Source organism: Schistocerca gregaria, chromosome 3 (assembly GCF_023897955.1).
Source record: "Schistocerca gregaria isolate iqSchGreg1 chromosome 3, iqSchGreg1.2, whole genome shotgun sequence".
In the NCBI taxonomy this organism is placed as follows: domain Eukaryota; kingdom Metazoa; phylum Arthropoda; class Insecta; order Orthoptera; family Acrididae; genus Schistocerca; species Schistocerca gregaria.
In genome coordinates, this window is record NC_064922.1 from 353,045,562 (window position 1) to 353,070,888 (window position 25,327).

Consider the following 25,327-nt stretch of genomic DNA (forward strand, 5'->3'; position numbering starts at 1 on the left):
AACGAATCTATTACCTCATGAAAGTTCGTCAATCGTTTCCCTATACGAAAAATCAAAATTTCGTTGGCTAATATTGAAAAAGCTGCTAATTCGAAAAGTATCCAAGTGTGGTGTGTTTTCTCGATTTGATTACGTCTATTTTGTCACTGTATGTTAGGTGAAACGAAATAGGCCTTCATAATATTGCAGCAACTGTAACATACGCCACATAAGTGAGACTGTTTCGGCACAAATGGTCATTTTTTATCTACCTCATTTACGTTAATAACAGAACAGAATATAATTCACAAAGTACCAATACTAAATGCCTCTTAGGACTATTACAACCAAAAAGATTTTTGTTAGTGAATAGTTTTGCATTTCATTCATATGCTTCTGTTTCTCAAGCGTGAGATTCAAAAGTAGTAGTAGTGGTAGTAGTAGTACGAAATTTTCAAATAAATCCGGAATCCTTCATATTCTACCATATAATTTTTGTGATGTCCCCGTTTCTTCTCCTTTCTCGTTCTAGGAAACAGTTTTGTCATCAGTAATTCTGTAACTATTCCTGCCATTGTCAAAACTTAGTCTCCGGATAATTTCACTAACATTGCCAGAATCATTGGTTTAGATATCCCGCATTTATTCTCCGGCTAGGCCTCATTATGTGTTGGTACAACGGGTTTTGGCGCATTTCCGAGAATAGAACTCATGCGGCTGCTAACCAGGGACTGTACAACTGGCCCTTAGTGGTGTACCGAATGGTAAAAATTTTCTGTCAAAATTTCATTTTCTTAGATACACCGAGAAGATAATATGTACTCTTTCTTACCCGTCATTCCTTATTGTCGCTTATTTCCACTATGGCAGTCTGAATCTATAGATTACGCTAATAATTATAACAACGCTTATAATTCGCACACCTAGTCAGCCACATAAACCAACGGCGATTGGTATTATTCACCCGTTCGGGTTTACTCAACTCAGCCTACATAGCCCCGTCCCCTTTTGTCCGCGGGGAAGTTGTTTATTTCTAGATACGACGGGGATTCCCTGGCAGAGAGATCACACCATGCACGCATTCAAAAATCAACTTATTATTCATTCAAAAACCAATGGATGCGTTTCAAAATCATATGAATAATCGATAGATCAACAACGTGCGCTGGATGCTAGGAGCTATTTGAAACAAGGTTCTTTTACTTCAAGAACATGAATTTGGCGCCCCCTGAAATTAGCTCCCGGGGCGGATATCCCGGCTTAGAATTCTACTCCGAAGATAATTCAGTGCGGCGTATTTCATATTGTGTGCATTCTGGAACTTCAGTCCCACGACGTAGCTCACGACAACAGCAGCGATATTACGGGAGTATTATCAATATGCGCAATACATGTATAACATATGTATAAAAGAAAAACAGCCCTAGTCGAAATGAAAGTCAAACAAATTAAAAACCTTGGGTGAGAAAAATACGTATCACAGATATTGAATTCCGCAGTTCGTGGTCTAGTGGCTAGCGTGCTACCTCTGGATCACGGGCACCGGGTTCGATCCCCGGCCGGGTTGGGGATTTTCTATGCCCAGAAACTGGGTGTTTGTGTTGACCTCATCAATACATCCTGATCATTCGTGACAGTGGCTGGATTGGATTGTGAACAAATTGAACTGTGATAAAATTGGGACTTTGGACGGGCGCAAATGACCGCGCAGTTGAGCGTGCCACAAACCAATCACCATCATCATCAACAACAACAGATATTGGACATTATGTAAGAGGAAGACAAGACGAACATACAAGTAATGACGTATTTAAACAAAGAAGATAAAGACAATCTGCAAATAAATACAATATCCGAATGGAAATGGTTCGACACAATAAAACACTCTGGACGGATGTAAGATATATATAGGTGGTTCTGTCTGAAACATGTAGGTGTGTAGACTTAATACCGTTGGCGGAGCCACAGGATGCAGTAGCGTCTAGCAAGAAGACCAAGACTCCATGGTGTAAGAAAACCAAAATAGAACGAATAAAATATGCACAACATGTTACCTTCCATTAGGAAAGTAAATGCACTCAGCGACTAATGTAATTTATAAATGATAGAGCGCAGGAATCAGTCGTTCTTTTTTTTGTAGGTTTTATTACGCAAATCCAGATTTCGGCTAGTGCCTAGCCATTATCAACGAACTATTTTTTAATCTTGATGCGTGTTAGTTCCCTGTTTGTTCGGGCGTCACAGTTCTTTCCATCACATCGAATGAATCACGTTGAATGATTGGTGTTCGCTGAGCGTTGTCTTGCAAAGTTCGCTTTTGTTAAGGTTCCTCTGCAATGCCTGAGCGACGTTATTATCGTCGCCGTTGGCGGCGCAATGTTCCTGTGTACAAGACCTTGCTGGCCAATTCAATAAGCTGCAGATTATTGGTGGTCCAAATGTCTTTCGTGGGCTGTGAATGCAGTTCACATGTGATGTCAGTGCTGTCTTTGGAGGCAGTACATGGTTGACCTTGGCTGTTGTATGGGGGAACCATGCAGACTATGGTAGCCTTGAAGCTTTCCCTGATGCAGATATTCTTGGATGGAAGACGTGGAGTATAGAAGAGAGTAAAGGATTACTATCTAAGGTCCCATATTGTGCTTTGGTTCCAGATAAGCCCTTTGTTTTGACAACAACAATAAAGAAGAAGCTGAGTTCTGACGAACACTTGTTTATTTGTGTCAAAGTAGGGTATAACAACTGTAGAGTAAGATTACAAAAAAATGGCTCTGAGCACTGTGGGACTCAACATCTGAGGTCATCAGTCCCCTAGAACGTAGAACCACTTAAACCTAACTAGCCTAAGGACATCACACACATCCATACCCGAGGCAGGATTCGAACCTGCGACCGTAGCGGTCACGCGGTTCCATACTGAAGCGCCTAGAACCGCTCGGCCACACTGGCTGGCAGTAAAATTATAACAGAGATTACTAAACTTCTATAATGTTATGACTATACCAGCTCTGCTCTATGGATGCGAGAACTGGCCTGCTAAGAAGAGGGATGAAAACAGAATAGAGGAATGTGAAACGAATTTCGGTATATATTTTCATGTATATACAAGGTGTTTATAAATGAATACAGCGGTTTTAACTCTTTATAATACTTATTATATTAAACTTACAGCTATAAATGATATGTTAAATGAAAGAGAAACTCAGACTTTTTTACCAAGAACTTTATAAATGTTCAATGTGAGCAGCATTTGTCACACGGCACACATCAAGTCTATAGCCGAATTCATCCAAAACGTTGATAAGTGTGTCTTCACTGATTGTAGCGACAGCTGCTTCTTTCCGAATTCTTAAGTTAGGGACGTCTTCTGATAGCGGAGGCAATTACACACGATCCTTAATAAAGGCCCAAAGGAAAAAAATCGCATGTCGTTAGTTTGGGTGAACGTGGAGGCCATGCAAAGCAAGCCCTGTCATTGTGCCCCTTGCGGCCTATCCAGCGCTCGGTTATAGACTTGATGTGTGCCGTGTGACAAATGGTGCTCACATTGAACATTTATAAGGTTGTTGGTAAAACTGGTTGAGTTGCTCTTTCATTTGACATATCATTTAAAACTGTAAATTTAACGTAATAAATATTATAAAGCGTTAAACCTCCGATATTCACTTATAAACACCCTGCAGTATGACGGCTAAAATGAGAAATGATGACATCCGAGCTGAACTAAGTATACAGACCATAATTTACATAATAAAACAATATCAGGTAACATGGGAAGAACATACACACCATATACCAGATGCAAGAATCCCTAAAGCCACGAAACAACATAAAACAAGGTCAACGAAGAGATGCCTCAGCCAATTTTGAAGGAGAGGGAACGGATCAAAAGGTCCATTCCTTGATCTAGTCGTAGATGTATATGTAACGGGTCAACAGCATTCCGCGTAATATCACATAAACGAAATGTCACTGTTCGTGTTGCAGAGAAAGTTAATGAGAGAACGCAGCGAGCGGCGGCGCGCTCCTCACCTGTCTTCAACGAGGAACTTGTCGACGCCGTCGGTGTCCACGCAGCGGCCCTTGGTCTCGAGCACGGACGCGTTGACGGTGATGAGGTTCGGCACACCCGACTGGAACCAGCGACCCGTCCACCCTCCCGGGAACTGGCACGCCCCTGCAACACAGCAGCAGGCGTCTCGTACAGTAGCCACACCTCAGAGCGGACGTCGTGAATGATAACTTACTGGCAGAACAGTAATCTAAGGAAAACATTGTAACAAGACCGTCACACATCGCTTTGCAATTTTGCTTCAGCTCTGTTACGATTATGTGATTCACACAGGTGACAAAAGTCATGGATTAGTGATACACACATTTACTGATGCAGGTACTATCGCGTACATAGGGTATAAAAGAGCAGTCCATTGGCGGAGCTGTGTACTCAGGTCATTCATGTAAAAAGATTTCCGACGTGATTATGGCCGCACAGCGGGAGCTAATAGACTTCGAACGCGAGATGGTAGTTGGACCTAGATGCATGGGACACTTCATTTCGTAAATCGTTAGGGAATACAATATTCCGAGATTCGTAGCGTCTAGAGTGTGTCGAGAATACTTCAGGCATAGCCTCTCACGGACAACGCAGTGGACGACGGCCTTCACTTAACGACCGAGAGCAGCGGTGTTCAAAAATGGTTCAAATGGCTCGGAGCACTATGGGACTTCAACATCGGAGGTCATCAGTCCCTTAGAGCTTAGAACTACTTAAACCTAACTAACCTAAGGACACGACACACATCCAGGCCCGAGGCAGGATTCGAACCTGCGGCCGTACTAGTCGCGCGGTTCCAAACTGAAGCGCCTAGAACCGCTCGGCTACCTCAGCCGGCAGCAGCGGTGTTTGCATAGAGTTGTCAGTTCTAACAGACAAGCAACATTGTACAAAATACCCTCAGAAATCAATATGGGACGTATGGCGAAATTTGGTGCTGATGGGGTACGGCAGCAGACGACCGATGCGAATGGCTTTGCTAACAGCATGACATCGAGTCCAGTACCTCTCCTGCGGTCGAGGCCATATCGATTGCGGCCTACACGACCCGAAATCAATGGCATGGTCAACTGCGTCCCGATTTCAGTTGGTAGGTTCAAATGGCTCTGAGCAGTATGGGACTTAACTGCTGAGGTCATCAGTCCCCTAGAACGTAGAAATACTTAAACCTAACTAAACTAAGTACATCACACACATCCATGCCCGAGACAGGATCCGAACCTGCGACCGTAGTGGTCGCACGGTTCCGGACTGTAGCGAATGGAACCGCTCGGCCACTCCGGCCGGCTCAGTTGGTACGACCTGATGGTAGGGTACGAGATTGGCGCAGATCCCGTGTAGGCATGGACCCACGTTGTCAATAAGGCACTGTGTAAGGTGGCACTGGCTACATAGTGGTGTTGGCTGCGATTACAAGGAAAGGATTGTGTCGTCAGATCAAAATGGCTTCGAGCACTATGCAACTTAACTTCTGAGGTCATCAGTTGCCTAGAACTTAGAACTAATTAAACCTAACTAACCTAAAGCCATCACACACATTCATGCAAGAGGCAGGATTCGAACCTGCGACTGTAGCGGTCGCTCGTCTCCAGACTGTAGCGCCTAGAACCGCACGGCCACTCCGGCCGGCGGTCGTCAAATCCAACTGAATCGATCTTTGACCATAAATGGTCATGTTCGGCTACGTGGAGACCATTTGCGGTCATTCCTGTACTCCATGTCCCCAAACAACGATGTCATGTCACTGGACCACTGTTCACGTTCACAATTGGTTTGAAGAACATTCTGGACAATTCGAGCGAATGATCTGGCCACTCACATCGCCCATCATGAATACCATCGAACATTTATAGTAAATAGTAGAGAGGTCAGTTCGTGCACAGCACCTTGCACACCCAATACATTCTCAATTATGGACGACAATGGACGCAGCATGTCTTAGCATTTCTGCAAGGGGCGTTCGACGACTTGTTCAATCCATGCCACCCGATGTCTCACTATGCCGGACAAAATGAGATCCGACACGATACTAGGTGGTATAACGCTACTTTTTGTCACTTCAGTGTAGTTAATTTTAGTGAGCTTGGCGGACAAAATGAGATCCGACATGATACTAGGGGGTATAACACTACTTTTTGTCACTTCAGTGTAGTTAACTTTAGTGAGCTTGCTACATTTTGTTATCAACGGAAAGCATTCGATTTGGTTCCACATCGTTGTACATTTCCCTTTCGCTGATATCCCACACAAGCCTCCAAATATACGAAATGTATTGGTGGCCACATACAGAGATCTCGCAAAGAGCTTCTTTCGACTAATCGAAGCTGATTGTCCTCGCAATACGAACATGCAAAGCACTGCAAAGATGAACTTGCGATTTAAGGCAAATTTTGTAGGCATAAAATGAAAATTCAGATCAACAGTATTTTTCAGCACATGTTTTCGTGGTCGTTGCCACTAGTGATAAAATCTCTCGAGTTCCGTCATACACTATATCCCATCAAACTTCAATGTTCGACGTTGGTATGCTCTTCAGGATTCCACTGGTGTCCCTGAGTGCCTGTGTATTTTGTCATACAGGGACACAAGTAAAGCACTGAAGATCCCAGTGGAGGGTACAAAATGTCGAGAATTAAAGGAAGTTTGGAGAGGACCATTACGGGGCCTAATGACTCAGAATATTTACCATGAAATTATGTATATGTGCGGTGTATCAAATTAAAAGCTAACAGTGACCTTGGTGAATATCAAAATTTGTGACCAGTTGTATCATGATTTAATTCTGAATTTTACAACTGAAATACATTTTACTTCATACTGAAGTTATTGGCGCCTCGTAACCACAATTCAGAAACGGCTCCCACGGTCAATCAAAGGTTTTGTGTCTGTGATCGTAAATTTTTCACCACTGTCAGTTTTAACTATTGAGTATAACATATAAACATATGTGTGTGTCTGTGCGCGTGTGCGTGTGGTCGTGTGTTTGGAGAAACCTACTCCAGAAAGTTCAGATAAGTTGAATACGGGAATTGCTGTTTCGCTTTTTGATTTACCATTGGACTACAGTATATTTATGTCCGTCTTTTTTTTTGTAGTAGCGACCGTCGAAAACCGCCACTGATAAGAGCAAGTAGATGACATGACAAGCAGCCAAGGAGAACAGTTTCTAGTTCCTGTTGACAATACCGGGCTGATACGCCTAACGACGAGTGAGTTAAATTCTCTCGACAACTTTTTCCAAGAAGATCAGCCAACCAAATCCTGTGGAAATACTTTGTTTCGAAAGTTATGACCGTCTTCCTTCATTTTTTTTTCCTTTCTTCAATTTACGACCAATGCATTTCGTTATAATGAAGCAGCTCCAAGCAGTGTTTACGTCGTTGTAGATTTGAATTAGTTTTATGTTCTTCTTTCTTGTCATTAGTGAGCTACCAAAGAGTGGTGACAGCTATGTAAATAATGGTTTGTGTGAAAAAATGGTACAAATCTTTTCGATCCTTTTCAGAGTTATCTGGACTTCCTTTGTTTTTCTGTGTACTATAAATGTCACCACATAAAAGGCATAAAAATCTATAAAACCACGATAGGTTACGGACCTCAAATCCAGCACAATTTGACAAATAATATTGATTGCAAATTTTTCATTGTGGATCTGTGGCCATAGAAGTCTTATGCGACTCAGCCTATACTTATAGGGTGCACCATACAAATTGAATAACCCGATATTTCGTAAAAATTTGCAGATATTGAAACGAAAATTATCCGTAAACAATAGCACACAAAAATGCCATAATTTCACTTTATTGGAAACACTAGTAACTTTTTTACCTAGCGATGTATAGAACAATCTTTTTCTTCAAACTGAACGAAGTAAGTAATTTAACGATATTCTAAAACTCTTTCAAAGGGGAAATTGTAATATAACTTCGTTAAGGTGCTCAGTGAAACGTTACATGAATTTCTAAACGCAAATGCCAAGGGAGGCAGGAATACGCCGTCTCTCTTTTTTTTTTTTGCTTTAGTTGTAAACATCATTGAACAATTAATACTTTCTTTCTGCTGTATGTATTAATTTAGTAATATAACCTGTGGTCAATTTCGAAGCTAATTCGTATCATCATAGCACGCCTTTGCTTGCTTAAATCGCGACCCACATTCGTGCAGCTCACTTGTACATGCGCACGCACTTCCGACCTGTCTACGTTACCGGCTGACGTACTGTACCGATTTAACATAAACTCTCAGTTTTTTATCTTTCCTCGAAGCAGTTCCTCAGCCGCGCTCATAAGCTAGTTATTTCGTTCCTCTCGTTGCACTGTAGCTTCGTACTTTCTACGTAGGGTTCTTCTAGCCTTCCAGTAACAATGACACAAATGACATGATTCTTAGACACCTGTCTTCGTATCTTTGTGCTTACAACTGAAGTGTTCTTTTCACATCACCTCTTCTCCGCAAAGAAGTAACAGATCTCTGTTTCTTGGTTTGTGAAAAGAATTTTTTTTTTCAATTTGACCAAGTCGTGTCATACGTAAACAACAAGGCCTAAACAGGAAGCTCTATTTCGTCTCTTACACTTTCACACAGTACATGAAACGTATTCGCAGTATTCGTGCAATCTCACTTGGTTTGAAGAAAATTCTGGACAGTTAGAATGAATGATTTGGCCACCCAGATCGCCCAATATTTATGAGACATAATCGATAGGTCAGTTTGTGCACTAAATTTTGCACCGGCAACACTTTAGCAATTATGGACTCTATGGAGGCAGCATGTCACCTCGAGTTGCTGGACTACTTCGTGCAAAAGGAGGGCCGTCACGGTAGTAGGTGGAACCCCATGATTTTTGTCACTTCAGTGTAATACTAAAGCGGTACAGTGTTATACACTTTGCGCCTGGCCATCCTGATTTAGGTTTTCCGTGATTTTCTCGCTTCGGGCAAATGCCGGGTTGGTTCCTGTTAAAGGGCATGGCCGATTTCCTTCCTCGCCCTTCCCTAATCCGATGGGACCTATATCCTCGGTGTTTGGTCTCCTCCGACAAACCAACCAACACTTTCTCGTATGATATGATGAATTTCCTATGCTATTAATTAAACATTTTTTTTTGTATTGCAGTACGATAACAGAAAGGTGTTGTGGAAAGTGGAGCACAGATGAACTGCAGTTATGTACCTAAATGAGGCTTACGGTTTAAATGAATGTGCACGCATTTGACATGTGCCTAAGCTGGCGTTGGGGGGAGGGGGGGGGGGGGGGTTAATCATGCTGAAAATAAAGGTAAAATGTAGACTGGGGTAGAAAAATGTTTAACGGCAGTAAAATGTTTTCCAACGAAGCTGAAAACGAGTTGAAAGAGCGTCTTCATACATCCGAAGAGATAATGTTCAGTTTAAGCTTGTCGAACGTAAGAATACTTGCATTTCGACCATGGAGCAGAAAGCTGATTGCACGCAATTTCAACACAGAGAAGCGAACTCAGAAAGTGGGTTGAAGGTGCCCATTCAGTGAAACTTCCAAGGCCCAGCCAAGGAGCCTGTGAGCTGAGGAGCAGTCCGTGCTAAACAAAAACCTAACCCAGCAAACGAGATGAAATCTAGAACTACAGCTCCACCCGTCAAGGGGAAGTGTTTAGAAGACTGAGGCAAAGCCACCACAGAAATTCATTGATAGAACAGAGATGGGTATAACGACTTCTGCGTGGAAGATCGAATAGATCAGCTGCATGAAATGCCAAATGTGGGGTAACGCACAGTCTGCAGGGTTCGGGAAAGCACGATAAAGCTATAGTGCAATTCCTGATAATAGTGATGTAAGAACTGAAATATGAAACAGTTCCTTAAATTAGACTAGTTCCAACACTATGTGATCAAAAGTATCCGGACACACCCAAAAAAACAAATTTTTCATATTAGGTGCATTGTGCTGCTACCTACTGCCAGGTACTCCATCCATATCACCTACCTCAGTAGACATTAGATATCGTGAGAGAGCAGAATGGGCCGCTCCGCGGAACTCACGGACTTTGAACGTCGTCAGGTGACTGGGTGTCACTTGTGTCATTCCTCTGTATTCGATATTTCCACACTCCTAAATATCCCTAGGTCCACTGGTTCCAATGTGATAGTGAAGTGGAAAAGTGAAGCACAAAAGCGTGCAGGCCGACCTCGTCTGTTGACTGACAGAGACCGCCGGCGGTTGAAGAGGGTCTTAAAGTGTAACAGGCAGATATCTATGGAGATTATCACACAGCAGTTCCACACTGCATCAGGATAAACTGAAAATACTATGACAGGCGTAAGGTGAAAAAAGTTGAATTTCATGGTCGAGCGGCTGCTCATTAGCCACACACAAGGCCGGTAAATGCCAAACGACGACGCGCATGGTGTAAGTAGCGTAAACTTTGGACGATTGATTGAACGTTGGAAAAACGTTGTTGAATCACGGTACACAATGTGGCGATCCGATGGCAGGGTGTGGATATGGTGAATTCCCGGTGGAGCCGGCCGGAGTGGTCGAGCGGTTCTAGGCGCTTCAGTCTGGAACCGCGCGACCGCTACGGTCGCAGGTTCGAATCCTGCCTCGGTCATGATGGCGTGTGATGTCCTTAGATTAGGTAAGTTTAAGTAGTTCTAAGTTCTGGGGGACTGATGACCCATAATGCTCAGAGCCATTTGAACTCTTTTTTTTTTTTTTTTTTTTTTTTTTTTTTTTTTTTTTTTTTTTTTTTTTTTTTTTGCCCGGTGGACGTCATCTGCCAGCGTGTGTAGTGCCAACAGTAAAATTCGGAGGGCGGTGGTGTTATGCTGTGGTCATGTTTTTCATGGAAGGGCCTTGCACCCCTTGTTGTTTTGCGTGGCACTATCACAGCACAGTCCTACACACATGTTTTAAGCACGTCCCTCCTTGCCACTGTTAAATAGGAATTCGGGGACGGCGATTCCATGTTTCAGCACGACGGAGCACCCGTTCATAATGCACGGCGTCTGTCAGAGTGGTTACACGACAGTAACGTCCCTGTAATGAACTGGCCTGCGCAGAGTCCTGACCTGAAACCTACAGAACACCTTTGAGATGTTTTGGAACGCCGACTTCGTGACAGGCCTCACCGACCGACATCGATAACTCTCCTCAGTGCAGCACTCCGTGAAGAATGGGCTGCCATTCCACTGAAACCTTTCAGCACCTGATTGAACGTATACCCGCGAGACTGGAAGCTGTCATCAAGGCTAATGGTGGGCCAACACCATTTTGAATTCCGGTATTACCGATGGAGGGCGCCACGAACTTGTAACTCATTTTTATCCAGTTGTCCGGATATTTTTAATGACATAGTGTATATACAAGCTCAGAAACATAGTTTATGAGGGTGGTACAGTTTATGCACCCAGCGGTACAAATTATGAAGCCTGATTCCTAATTTGCACTACTTGCAAATGTTTGGCGGTGTGACTAGGCGAAACTACTTTCGTCTGGCCGCAACTGTGGGTTCTTTGATTGACATATCAAACTAGAATACATGAAATATTAGATCTCTTCATTACTTAAATGAATAAAACAATTACTTAACTTTGTACGTTTTAGTACAGGATTGCTTGACTACTAATGCTTCACTTGATGTACAGATTAACAAATTGTTCTATTTAAGTTCAGTGTTCCACGTTTAAATGAACAAATCCTTCAGAAACTTGATCCTAGGCAATGATGTTGACTGCTGTTAACTGAGGCTCGATCGGGGCAGAGCTGGAACATGCTTGACACAATATTGACCGCAGTGTGATGGCATGCTGTGCTGAGAGACGATGCGCTGTCTTCGAGAGCAACTATCATACGTCGTTGCAGAATTCAGCGAACCCTCGCTAATGTGAGTAATATCGATTCGCATTGCCAACATTGGAGTGGCATCACGATCTCTGCGATTACTGCACTTACAAACACGGTCGCTGTATGATTGCCGCTCGTTAAAAAGTGTAGTGTAGTGTAGTGTAGTGTGCAGAGTTTCCAGTCTTTATATCAGGTACTGAGAACAACGTCCTTCAGTATAGATGTCATTGTTTAGATAAGGTCTTTACATATTGTTTAGGCTATAATAAATAAAATCTCAGAAGTGGTACGATTTAAGCATCACTCCACTATGTAGGTGTAGATACATGTTTCGCAGAACAGTGAATGCCTTTAGGATCAAGAGCGTATTCGGGTCTGCAGCGAGAAAGACGTCACTGCAGCGAGCCCCGTTTCTGACGTCAGCGCATGATTCTTTAAGTGTGACAGGCTAACGGCGAAGTGCCGGGCGACGCGCAGGCCAGTTGGCAGCACCAGCGATGCTCTGGCTGGTGTCGCCTCAGATGAAAAGTACTCTGCAAAATCCAGGCACGCCCACACGTTACAGAGCTGTAGCTTCGACCGCGGCCCGCGCCGGTGTCTCGCGCCGCTGAAACACAGCCGCGACCTCAGGAATGATGCATCGCGAGGAGCGAAGAACGTGCGCTTCCCGGCTCTGTGACTGTGACGCCCTCGCTGTCTGCAAGCTCCCGGCGCCGGGGGTGTGGGTGATGACGGAGGTTGCGGCGCGAGAACTTAGCGTCTTTATTCAGCGGCGCAAGTTGTGCGATAAAGAAAACTTGTGCTTAATGAGGAACTTCCCAGCGAGGAAAATGCAGCGGGCGGCTGTGTCGTACTTAGTTACTACTTACAAGGGGCCAGCAGCAGCGTTCTGAGAAGGTGAGCAAACCCTGCATAGAATCCACACCGCGGATGACGTCACCGCAATTAATGTACGGCAGTTAAGTACTTAGACCGTATTTTGTTCATCCTAAGTTCAACTGTAATGTCCGATCAGCGATGGGATGTCTGCCACCGGGTACCTACATAACATGTTGTAACGCCACTGGAAATAGGCACTATATATGTATCATGTATTTTGTGTCTGGCACGAATGGTGCAATGAGGTCACTACACGACTTAATCATCACTGTTGTTGCCAATAACTCTGCTAATCTTCGAATGGCATCATTGACGCCATTTGACTGTTAGTTTTCATTATTTATGTTCGCTGCTGTGCCAAACGTAAAGACTAACTACATTAAGTAACGTAGCTAGAGCCTGGTTTTCATGCAAATGCATGCTGCACACATGTTTGGATGTTTTTCCCATTTGTGGAGTAAATGCCTATTTCGAACATTTCATCTGAACAGTTCCACGAATGCATAAATATAGACATTAATGTACACGTATATCTAAAATTATATGTATATTTACATTTAGTTTTACATAGTTACATGTATATATACAGTTAAGTGCCTGGCAGAGGTTTCATAGAACTACCTTCAAGGTAATTCTCTATCGTTCCACTAATGAACAGCGCGCAGGGAAAACAAATGGTTCAAATGGCTCTGAGCACTATGGGACTTAACATCTATGGTCATCAGTCCCCTAGAACTTAGAACTACTTAAACTTAACTAACCTAAGGACATCACACAACACCCAGCCATCACGAGACAGAGAAAATCCCTGACCCCGCCGGGAATCTAACCCGGGAGAAACACTTAAATCCTTCCGTTCGAGCTCTAATGTATCTTATCTTATCATGATGATCATTCCATTTGTGGGTGGGAGCAAACAAAATATTTTCACAGCCTGAGGAGAAAGCTGACGACGCAGATTTCATGAGAAGATCCTGTTGCAACCAAAAACCCATTTGTTTTGATGACTGACACACCCGATTAGGATACATATCCTACATATCACCTGTTTCGCGATAATACAAAAAGAGCTGCCCATCTTTGTACTATTTTGATGGTTTCGATATTATCTTATGTGGATCCGACACCACACAGAAATACTCCAGAAGAGAGCGGAGTAGCGTAGTGTAAGCAGTTACTTTAGTTGTACTGTTGCATCTTCTTAAGTGTTCTGCCAATAAATCGCACTCTTTGATTTCCCCACAACATTATCTATATGGTCCTTCCAATTTAAGTTATTCTTAATAGTAATAATCACTTTACAGCCGTTAGATTTGTGTCTTTCGTCCTATAACCAAAATTTAGCGGATTTCTTTCAGTACTAATGTGGATGACTTCACATTTTTCACTTTTTAGGGTCCATTACCACTTTTTGCACCATGCAGATATCTTGTCTAAATCGCTTCGCATGAATGCATGGTGTCTGTTCTTTCAGACATGTCCGAAAGAACAGACACCAAGCAGAATCCTCTGATGTGGTACATATTGTGTAAATTGAAAGTAGAGGGGGCAGAAAAGAAAGGAGGTTCAAATGGCTCTGAGCACTATGGGACTCAACATCTGACGTCATCAGTCCCCTAGACTTAGAACTACTTAAACCTAACTAACCTAAGGTCAGCACACACATCCATGCCAGAGGCAGGATTTGAAACTGCGACCGTAGCAGCAGCGCGATTCCAGACTGAAGTGCGTAGAAACGAGGGAAGGAACTATTGCTGTCAGTGGCATCGGGACGTTATTCAGAATCGGTGGCGACGAGTGAAACACGGGAGCTCCTGGTTAGTAGGCATTTGCGTTAACCACTGCTCCATCCAGATACTGCAACTGCGCGGACTATCTCCGCACGCCGCCCGGCCGACCCACATTGCCATCTAGCGCCATCTGTTCACAGTCCCCTTCCGTACTCTCATTGATCGATACTTTGAGATTCCCCTAGGAAGCCGAACGTAAGTGTAGTAATTGTGTATCCGCACTGAAGGTAGTGGATTCATCGCCCATCGAAACGAATCAACTAAATGAATGCTTGGTGTCTGTTCTTTCGGACGCATTGATATGACTGATTCGCCTCGCTTTCGGTCATGTCCGAAAGAACAGACTCGACGCATTGATTCGCCTCGATGGGCAATGAAAGCGCCACCTTCAGTGCGGAAACCTCAAAGTAACGAGCATGGAGGACGTGGACGAGGACTGCGCATATGTGGCAACTTGAGAGGCATGCCGAGATAGTCGGCACAATTGCGATAAACACTGTGTCCGGACGGCGCAGTGGTTAACACAGCAGTCTACTAAGCAGCAGATCCCAGGTTCGAATGCCGGTGCGGCACACATTTTTCACTCGTCGCCGCTGATTCTGCTCAGCATCCCGATTCAGCTGACATAATTGTTCCTTCCCTTTCCTATCCTTTCTCCTCCTTCCTCCTCTAATTTACATAACGAAGTAGTTTTGCACTGCTTTGGTCAGCTGATGTCTTATAAAATGATTAATGGCGGCATCATATGCAAACAATCTACGAGGGCTGCTCAGATTTTCTCCTAATCTTTTTCTGCAGTTCAGGAACAGCAGGTGGCCTATACCGCTACGTTGGGGAGTGCCATATATTACTTCTCTTTTACTCGATGACATTCCGTCACTTACTGTACGAAATGTGGCCTTTCTGACAGGAACTCAGTCGCACAATTGAGATGATACTCTATACGCATGCAATTTTATTCCAAGCAGCTTGCGATGAACCGCATTAAAAGCCTTCCGGAAATTTAGAAATGGGGAATCAATTTGACATCCGTTGTCGATTACACTCACTTTACTATGTGAGAATAATGAGCTAGCTGTGTTTCACAAGAACGATATTTTCTGGATCTGTGTTGGCTGTTTGTTAATAAATCGTTTTCTTCGAGGCAACTCATAATGTGTATATTCCAAAATTCTACTGTAAATCGACGTAAGAGATATGGGTCTGTAATTCAACGGTTTACTCTTATTTCTTTTCTCGAATTAATTAATTCATACGTGTGCTGACTTTTGTTTCCTACTGAACGTATTCTTCAAAGCACGTGTCCGTACTGCCGCATTTACAAATATCTACCATATTTAAAATTGCCACCAGAGCCTACGTATTTTAACCAGATGGGGTTCATCTTTTACTGTGATAACTCTGATGAAGTTAAGAGGCCGTAAATTCCCGCAAATTTATTCAATGTAACGTCTATTTGCTTCATTCTATTGAAAATCCTTTAGTTACTGCCCCTGTTTTCACCGATTCAGGTCGTAGACACTTTCGAAGCCACTAACGCAGCTTGCATTAAAGACGCGGAAGTTGCATTCAAGTCAACAGGTTTGGTGCAAGACCTGATTTACATCGAATTAAATTTAGCGCGTTTGCCTGCGGCAACAACAAAGTTGACGTTAGCGATATGTTTCTTTAACTCAGTTCTTTACTCCTATTACCTTTCATGTCTAGTGGCGTGACGTGTGCCAATTTCCAAATTACATATTTGCTGTGGCCTCAGTACATTTTACAATAACTCGCATGATAGCACATTTTATTGACGTCATTTCCTCTGACTTATTGAAGAGGTTTACAAATCATTGGAGTCCTCCTATGGAAAAGTAGGTGTAGGAGCAAAATGTACGATGAACCAAGTTACCGCTCAAGTCCTGATTTTGAGTTTGTGGAGTTGATAAAAAATATTTTGTGGCGAAAATATGAAACAGTTTCAACTTGATCTGACTTTATCCAAAATTTCTTAATTAAAGTATTCACACGTCGCTTCTAGTGACTCAGAAAGGTGTGCAAGTTTAATGATATGTTTAATGACATCTGCTGCATGAATGCACGCATATTTTACGAGGGTTGCCCAGAAAGTAAAACACCGCCTTTTTTTCTTCAACAATACTTTATTGAACACAACGAGAATTACACACACAAAAGAATGGTCTCTTACCTACAGACCCTATTTTTCCACGTAATCTCCATCACGTTCTACGGCCTTTCTACAGCGCTTAAACAAGGGCGTGTCTGGCCTGTCGGTACCAATTCTTGTCCTTGTGGCGGAGCCAGTGCTTCACTGTGTGAACACCTCCTCATGATCCTCCAAATATCTTGCACGAATGCCATCCTTTAATAGCCCAAAAAAGTGGAAGTCCTAGAGATCTAGGTCAGGGCTGTAGGGTGGATGGCCGGCCGCGGTGGTCTCGCGGTTCTAGGCGCGCAGTCCGGAACCGTGCGACTGCTACGGTCGCAGGTTCGAATCCTGCCTTGGCCATGGGTGTGTGTGGTGTCCTTAGGTTAGTTAGGTTTAAGTAGTTCTAAGTTCTAGGGGACTGATGACCACAGCAGTTGAGTCCCATAGTGCTCAGAGCCATTTGGACCATTTGTAGGGTGGATGGAGTAACACTGACCAACCCTGTTTTCCGATGTGCTCAGCAGTCCTCCGGCTTGTGTGGGGCGCTATCGTGTTGAAGCAAAACCTCTCCTGGGTTGCTGTGGCGCCGAAGTTGAAAGCGCGTCTTAAGTTTTGTTAATGTGTTGACATATGCTTCTGAGTCAATGGTACTGCCTCTTGGCATTATATCAATGAGAATCACACGTTCACAAGCCCAGAACACGGTGATCATGACCTTACTAGCGGATGCAGTTCTTTGAAGTTTTTCTTCCGTGGGGAGTGAAAATGGCGCCGTTCCATTGACTGCCGTTTTGTTTCAGGTGAACCAAGGTTTCATCACCTCTCACAATCCGGGTCAAGAAGGCCTCCCTCTCAGCTTCAACACGTTGCAGCACAAATAATACACGCGTAACGTTTCGCATTCGCAGCATTGTTTTCGGCTGCAAAAAAATGCTGTCCATACTGTTTGGTAACCCTTGTACGATCTGGTAGTGCATGAAAACACCAGAATCTTAATATTACGTATTAATCACTCGGCGGAAACGAATGAATGTACTGGAGCATGTTGGCAGAGGTATCTCTGTCTTGCACAGAAGTTTGTCGTCACATGGCGTGGCATCTGCGTAACTATAGCGGCAAACAGGGCTGGCCCCGCAACGGGAGACATTTGATGGAACAAGCAGTTACGGCGCACTGTGTAGTGCTGTTCATTACAACATGGCCCGGAGACAGGGGGATGGCTTCACACAGTGAAGAATCACCAAGAAACTGTAAGTGGCGAGGGCATCCGGGGACTATGGTATTGCTCACAGCATTGTTTCACACGCACGGGGAGCGTTCCGAACAACAGACACTGCTGCCGAAGTAGAAGATGTGTCGGCAGTGGCCAAACACAGCAGCAGACGACCGCTGAATTGTGCAACAGGCAAGAACGGACTCACATCGAACAGTGAATGCAATTGCAACCATATTTAACAGGACTGCAAGACACTCATTTCCACCCTCCACAGCAGCACGGAAACTGCATGGGGGTGCACTCTGTGTTCGACGTCCAGAAGTTGTGTTCTGTTAACAGCCGCACATCGGCGGCGCATTATGTGATGATGCAAAGAGCATGGGGACAGGACGAACCACGGGTGAGGTTGCGTGCTCTTACCGAGAGAGAGCAGATAGAGTGGTGTACTTACCCTCATATGGTGGGAGGTGAGAACACGTAATGTTCGCAGGAACATTATGGAACATGATCGTTTAGGTAGTCCAGGAGCGGTATAATGTTGCATGGGCTTTCCGACCACCAAATCGTTGAAAGCGGCACACTTACCTCTCAAAATTATTGCGACACTGCATTTCTTTTGCCATGTGCGTCTTTTCGGGTGTGCATTCGGCCATAGTGTTATTTTAATGGATGGCACTGCGCGATCACATCGAACAGTGCAGGAGGAGAACCTCCTGAAATGAGAGGATATTTGGTGAATGGATTTGCCGTTCCCCGACTTAAATCCCATCGAACACGTGCTGAGTGCTGTGGGGAGGCGTATTGAACCACATCCACTTTCACCGACAGCCCTCTAAGCAGTTCTCAACCGCGCTGGTGGAGAGCTCCTCATCATCCTTGTGGCCAGCATTGCATTACGTTGCAGAACATACGCTGCCGTTCGTGGTGAGCACACACCCTACTGAAAAACGATCCACCTTTTGTAATGTCCAGGTGACCGTCACAAAACACGCTGACTTCAGTGTAATTATTCTCTGTGAATAAAAGTGTCATATCTGTTGGTCTCTTTGTGCATTTCCTTCATTTAGTTTCTGCACTATACTGAAGCAGCCCATTCTATGTATAGTCCAAGTTTCTTCGAGCTATATTACTTGGCAGTGACACACCATGTGAAAGTCACTTCCGTCATTCAGTTTTGCACACAAGTGTATTTCACTACTGAGATTTCCATGTGAAACGGTCAAAATAACTCAGTAAGTATCAGATATGTCTGAATGACATATGGTCGTCGACATACCATCGTATCATCTTATGGTGAGACGACTGATATACACTGAGGTAAGGGAATGCGATATGCATACACACAGATGGCGCTAGTACCACGTACACAGGCTTTAAAAGGGCAGACCATTGGCGGAGCAGTCATTTGCACTCTGGTGATTCACGTGAGAACGCTTCCGACGTGACTAAGGGCGCACGACGGGACTTAACAGACTTTGAGAGGTTGCAACAATGGAAAATTGTACTGAAATGCAGGAGGATCTGCAGCGAATTGACGCATGGTGCACGGAATGGCAATTGAATCTCAATGTAGACAAGTGTAATGTCATGCGAATACATAGAAAGATAGGTCCCTTATCATTTAGCTACAAAATAGCAGGTCAGCAACTGGAAGCAGTTAATTCCATAAATTATCTGGGAGTACGCATTAGGAGTGATTTAAAATGGAATGATCATATAAAGTTGATCGTCGGTAAAGCAGATGCCAGATTGAGATTCATTGGAAGAATCCTAAGGAAACGCAATCCGAAAACAAAGGAAGTAGCTTATAGTACGCTTGTTCGTCCACTGCTTGAATACTGCTCAGCAGCGTGGGATCCGCACTAGATAGGGTTGATAGAAGAGATAGAGAAGATCCAACGGAGAGCAGCGCGCTTCGTTACAGGATCATTTAGTAATCGCGAAAGCGTTACGGAGATGATAGATAAACTCCAGTGGAAGACTCTGCAGGATAGACGCTCAGTAACTCGGTACGGGCTTTTGTTAAAGTTTCGAGAACATACCTTCACCGAAGAGTCAAGCAGTATATTGCTCCCTCCTACGTATATCTCGCGGAGAGACCATGAGGATAAAATCAGAGAGATTAGAGCCCACACAGAAGCATACCGACAATCCTTCTTTCCACGTACAATACGAGACTGGAATAGAAGGGAGAACCGATAGAGGTACTCAGGGTACCCTCCGCCACACACCGTCAGGTGGCTTGCGGAGTATGGATGTAGATGTAGATAGGTGTAGATGAACGCGGAACGCTAGTTGCAGCCTGACGCGTGGTACACTCCATTTCGGAAATAATTAGGGAATTCAATATTTCCAGATCCGTATTGTCAAAAGTGTGCCGAGAATACCAGATTTCAGGCATTACCACTCGCCACGGAAAACGCTTTGGCTACCGGCCTTCACTTAACGACCGAGAGCAGCGGCGTTTGCAGTGAGTTCTCAGTCCTAACAGACAAGCAATACTGCGTGAAATAATCGCAGAAATCAAAGTGGGATGTACGATGAACTTACTCGTTAGCACAGTGCGGCGAAATTTGTCGTTAATGGCCTATGGCAGCAGACGACCGCTAACAGCATATCACTTGCAGCGCCTCATATCGTTTGGACCCCAGACGACATGAAAACCGGCACCTGGTCAGATGAGTCCCAATTTTAGTTGGAAAGTGTTGATGGTACTCATAGTTGACATGGCGCAGACCCCGTTAAGCCATGGACTAAAGTTGTCAACAGGGCACTGTGCAAGCTGGTGGTAGCTCCCTAATGGTGTGGGCTGTGTTTACATGGAACGGACTGGGTTCTATGGTCCAGCTGTCGTGATCATTTTCTGTAAATGGTTATGTTCGGCTGCTTGGCGACCATTTGCAGCCATTCATGGACTTCATGTTCCCAAGCAACGATGGAATTCTTATGGACGACAATGGGCCATGACACTGAGGCGTGAGTGGTTTGAAGAACATTCTGTACAGTTTGAGCAAATGATATGTCCACTCAGTTCGCCAGTCATGAACCTCATCGTACATTTATAGGACATAATCAAATGGTTCAAATGGGTCTGAGCACTATGGAACTTAACATCTGAGGTCATCAGTCCCTAGAACGTAGAACTACATAAATCTAACTAACCTAAGGACATCACACACATCCATGCCCGGGGCAGGATTCGAAGCTGCAACCGTAGCGGTCGCGCGGTTCCAGACTGAAGCGCCTAGAATCTCTCGGCCACACCGCCGGCTGGGACATAATCGAGCGGTCAGTTCGTGCTAAAACTCTGGGGCTTTGAAGGCACCGTGGCTCAATATTTCTGCAAGGGTCCAACGACTTGTCGAGTTCATGCCACGTCGAGTTCTGCACTACGCCAGGCAAAACAAGATCCGAGATCATATTAGGAAGTATCCTACGACTTTCGTCACCTCAGACTACTGGTATATGTTACACACGTTTCGTGATATTTCGACGATGACGTGCATTCAGATACCATTACACTTCAAAATGGGTCTACACGTGACACCAAGATAGCGAAATAAATAATTAATACAAATTTGCAGTCAAATGTCGGTAATGAGTTCATTCAAAAGATACAAGCAGCGTTCAAAGAGTACTCCAACACATCTTTTTTTCTCATCCAGTTTGAGTTGTAAAATGTGGAACTTTTTGTGGCACATCATAGAATATTGCCGCTTCAACCTCCATAGTTTCATGAAGTTCCGATAGATGACAGCGCTATGCATATCATCCAAAATGACATATGTAACGGATGTGCGTTCCAGGCAGAGAGCTGTCACTGAGTTTCTTTTGGCGGAAAACCTGAGCATCGCAGTTAATCGAAGGCGCTTGCGGAATGTCGACGGGGAAACGGCAGTGAGCAAAAGCAAGTTGGTCGAAGCTTTGTTGTCATCGCAGCAATGTCGCGCGAATCTCTGGGATATCCCGCGTGCCAGCAAGCCACACACAGCCGTGACTCCTGCACTTTATAATGTGTGTGCACACTCATTGTCGATTTGATCGGTGGTGTACAATCGAACATCTCGCTGGTCAACTGGACGTCTCTGCTGGCAGTGCTGACACAGTCGCCCAACAGTTGAGGTACCCAAAGGTGTGTGCCAGCTGAGCTCCTCACCGCCTAGCAGAAGATCTGTTAGCACCAATGAAGGATACATTCCATGGGCAGCACTGCGAGGATCATGGGGAGATTGCTCAGGCAGCAAGATGTTGCCTCCGACATCGGCTAGTAGAGCGGCACATGCGGACATCCTACCCCCTCACCCCCCACCCCCCCACAAGAAGGTGGCGTGAGAAAATAGGATTCTGTAGCAAAAACAATGGGAATAATGTAGTGTAATGAAATACTGAACAAAACCAAACTGCTACGGGAAACAAAAATGTGTTGCATTACTTACTTAACGCCACGCATATACACTCCTGGAAATTGAAATAAGAACACCGTGAATTCATTGTCCCAGGAAACTTTATTGACACATTCCTGGGGTCAGATACATCACATGATCACACTGACAGAACCACAGGCACATAGACACAGGCAACAGAGCATGCACAATGTCGGCACTAGTACAGTGTATATCCACCTTTCGCAGCAATGCAGGCTGCTATTCTCCCATGGAGACGATCGTAGAGATGCTGGATGTAGTCCTGTGGAACGGCTTGCCAGGCCATTTCCACCTGGCGCCTCACTTGGACCAGCGTTCGTGCTGGACCTGCAGACCGCGTGAGACGACGCTTCATCCAGTCCCAAACATGCTCAATGGGGGACAGATCCGGAATTCTTGCTGGCCAGGGTAGTTGACTTACTCCTTCTAGAGCACGTTGGGTGGCACGGGATACATGCGGACGTGCATTGTCCTGTTGGAACAGCAAGTTCCCTTGCCGGTCTAGAAATGGTAGAACCATGGGTTCGATGACGGTTTGGATGTACCGTGCACTATTCAGTGTCCCCTCGACGATCACCAGAGGTGTACGGCCAGTGTAAGAGTTCGTTCCCCACACCAAGATGCCGGGTGTTGGCCCTGTGTGCCTCGGTCGTATGCAGTCCTGATTGTGGCGCTCACCTGCACGGCGCCAAACACGCATACGACCATCATTGGCACCAAGGCAGAAGCGACTCTCATCGCTGAAGACGACACGTCTCTATTCGTCCCTCCATTCACGCCTGTCGCGACACCACTGGAGGCGGGCTGCACGATGTTGGGGCGTGAGCGGAAGACGGCCTAACGGTGTGCGGGACCGTAGGCCAGCTTCATGGAGACGGTTGCGAATGGTCCTCGCCGATACCCCAGGAGCAACAGTGTCCCTAATTTGCTGGGAAGTGGCGGTGCGGTCCCCTACGGCACTGCGTAGGATCCTACGGTCTTGGCGTGCATCCGTGCGTCGCTGCGGTCCGGTCCCAGGTCGACGGGCACGTGCACCTTCCGCCGACCACTGGCGACAACATCGATGTACTGTGGAGACCTCACGCCCCACGTGTTGAGCAATTCGGCGGTACGTCCACCCGGCCTCCCGCATGCCCACTATACGCCCTCGCTCAAAGTCCGTCAACTGCACATATGGTTCACGTCCATGCTGTCGCGGCATGCTACCAGCGTTAAAGACTGCGATGGAGCTCCGTATGCCACGGCAAACTGGCTGACACTGACGGTGGCGATGCACAAATGCTGCGCAGCTAGCGCCATTCGGCGGCCAACACCGCGGTTCCTGGTGTGTCCGCTGTCCCGTGCGTGTGATCATTGCTTGTACAGCCCTCTGGCAGTGTCCGGAGCAAGTATGGTGGGTCTGACACACCGGTGTCAATGTGTTCTTTTTTCCATTTCCAGGAGTGTATATTATGACTGTCATTCCCAAGCAAGGTAGTATCACTGTGTTTAATATTTAACGTGGAAAAAAAATATGTAAATTATTAATGCGGCCAAGTGAAACTGTGTAATACAGTTCGCAAACTGACTGACGCCCTTTGGCGCGTCCCCTGCGACATGTCTTTAGCGGTTTCTCAGGACTTTCCGATCTGAGCGAGTTCGCAGAATTGGTCCACCTGATTCATTTTGTGGAACTTGTCTTGTTTGTGAAATTCGCTTGTTTTTCATCTGCAGCAATTCCAAATAAACAAATAATGTAAGCTATTTAGTTGCTTTCTCTCCACGTAGTTCCTATAACTACGTTGTTAAAATGACTACACCTAGTCACAATAGATGCTCTTGGGTATATTAACAGCTGTGCAAGAAATAATATTTTGATTCTGGACTCGCAAAATCATTCTGATGATTTGGATACGTCGGAATCATAGAAAAATCGCCAAAATACATGAAGTGTAGTAATGAACACGAATTTGTAAGATCTAACTGTCGCGTGTACACTTATTTGTTCAGTGGTAAAGGCATTATAGAAACTGACAAACACGATAACAAAAAGAATCTTGAGTAAGCTAAGCAAGTGAGATGAAGGTTCGTTTCAAGAAGACATTGCCAAAAAAGACTGAGAAACGAGCACTGTGCTGTTTGCTGTGAATATTACGTGAAAGATCTGAGAAAATTTGCTACGAGCTGATGGCCATATTACCTTTATAAGCTTCTAATAGGCTAAAAATGTTAGTTTTGAGAAAGAAATATTTGTATGATTGTCATGGAATAAATGTACTATTTGACATTTTTTTCCTCACTAGTAAATACCGGATATATATATTTTAACACTAAAATACTTGAAAATTTCATAAAACGTGTGTAGGAAGGATATATGAATCTTACTACCAATATGGCCGTGGTACTTATTTGAAATCTCATTGCACATTTGCTTTCTCTGGCCCGTCGCTTTCATGTGTTCGTGCCATTCGTATCGGCTGTGAAAAGTGCGTGAAGTTGTTCCATGTTCCGTAGAGAAACATACGGGCGGGAAACCTTTACGAAGAAGCAAGAAGCAGACTGTGCTTACTACGAATTCAAAAAGTCCTTAGAAAAAACATTGTCGCTACCGATACCGCAGACTGCAGACTGCAGAAATAACATGTGAGTGTAACGGAGTTTATACATCGATTGTATCAGGTGCGCAGAAAGAAAAACAGAGCACAGGTGAACTGTCAACTCCCGATAAGACGATATGACGGCGACGATAACAATGTCAATATTTTGTGAACAGTGCTGTGCACTCTATGGTTAATGTTTCTTCAGAAATAAAGCACCTGCAACATCTAAACACAGTATAAAAACATTTTAGGTTAGGTTTTACCCTGACTGTTACTGATATGTATTGTAACAACAAGTTTACTGTCTACAGTCATAATTTATTTCTTATTTCCTCTACGCGCTTCAGACTATGAAGTGTATGTCTTGTGTTTACGAGTTGGGGTAACTTGTGACGCAGCTTCCAGTGATGACACGTTCTTTTTTCTGTCGTGT

At 44.6% G+C, this 25,327-nt stretch overlaps 1 protein-coding gene across 1 annotated transcript in view; it reads right to left on the bottom strand.

Moving 5' to 3' along the window:
* The window catches only part of LOC126355371 (uncharacterized), a 1,038,787-nt gene that overhangs the window by 340,270 nt on the left and 673,190 nt on the right, over positions 1 to 25,327 (bottom strand). The window contains exon 3 of the mRNA XM_050005665.1: positions 4,012 to 4,156. Coding sequence (XP_049861622.1) covers positions 4,012 to 4,156 — 145 coding nt within the window. The remainder of the gene's footprint in view (positions 1 to 4,011; positions 4,157 to 25,327) is intronic.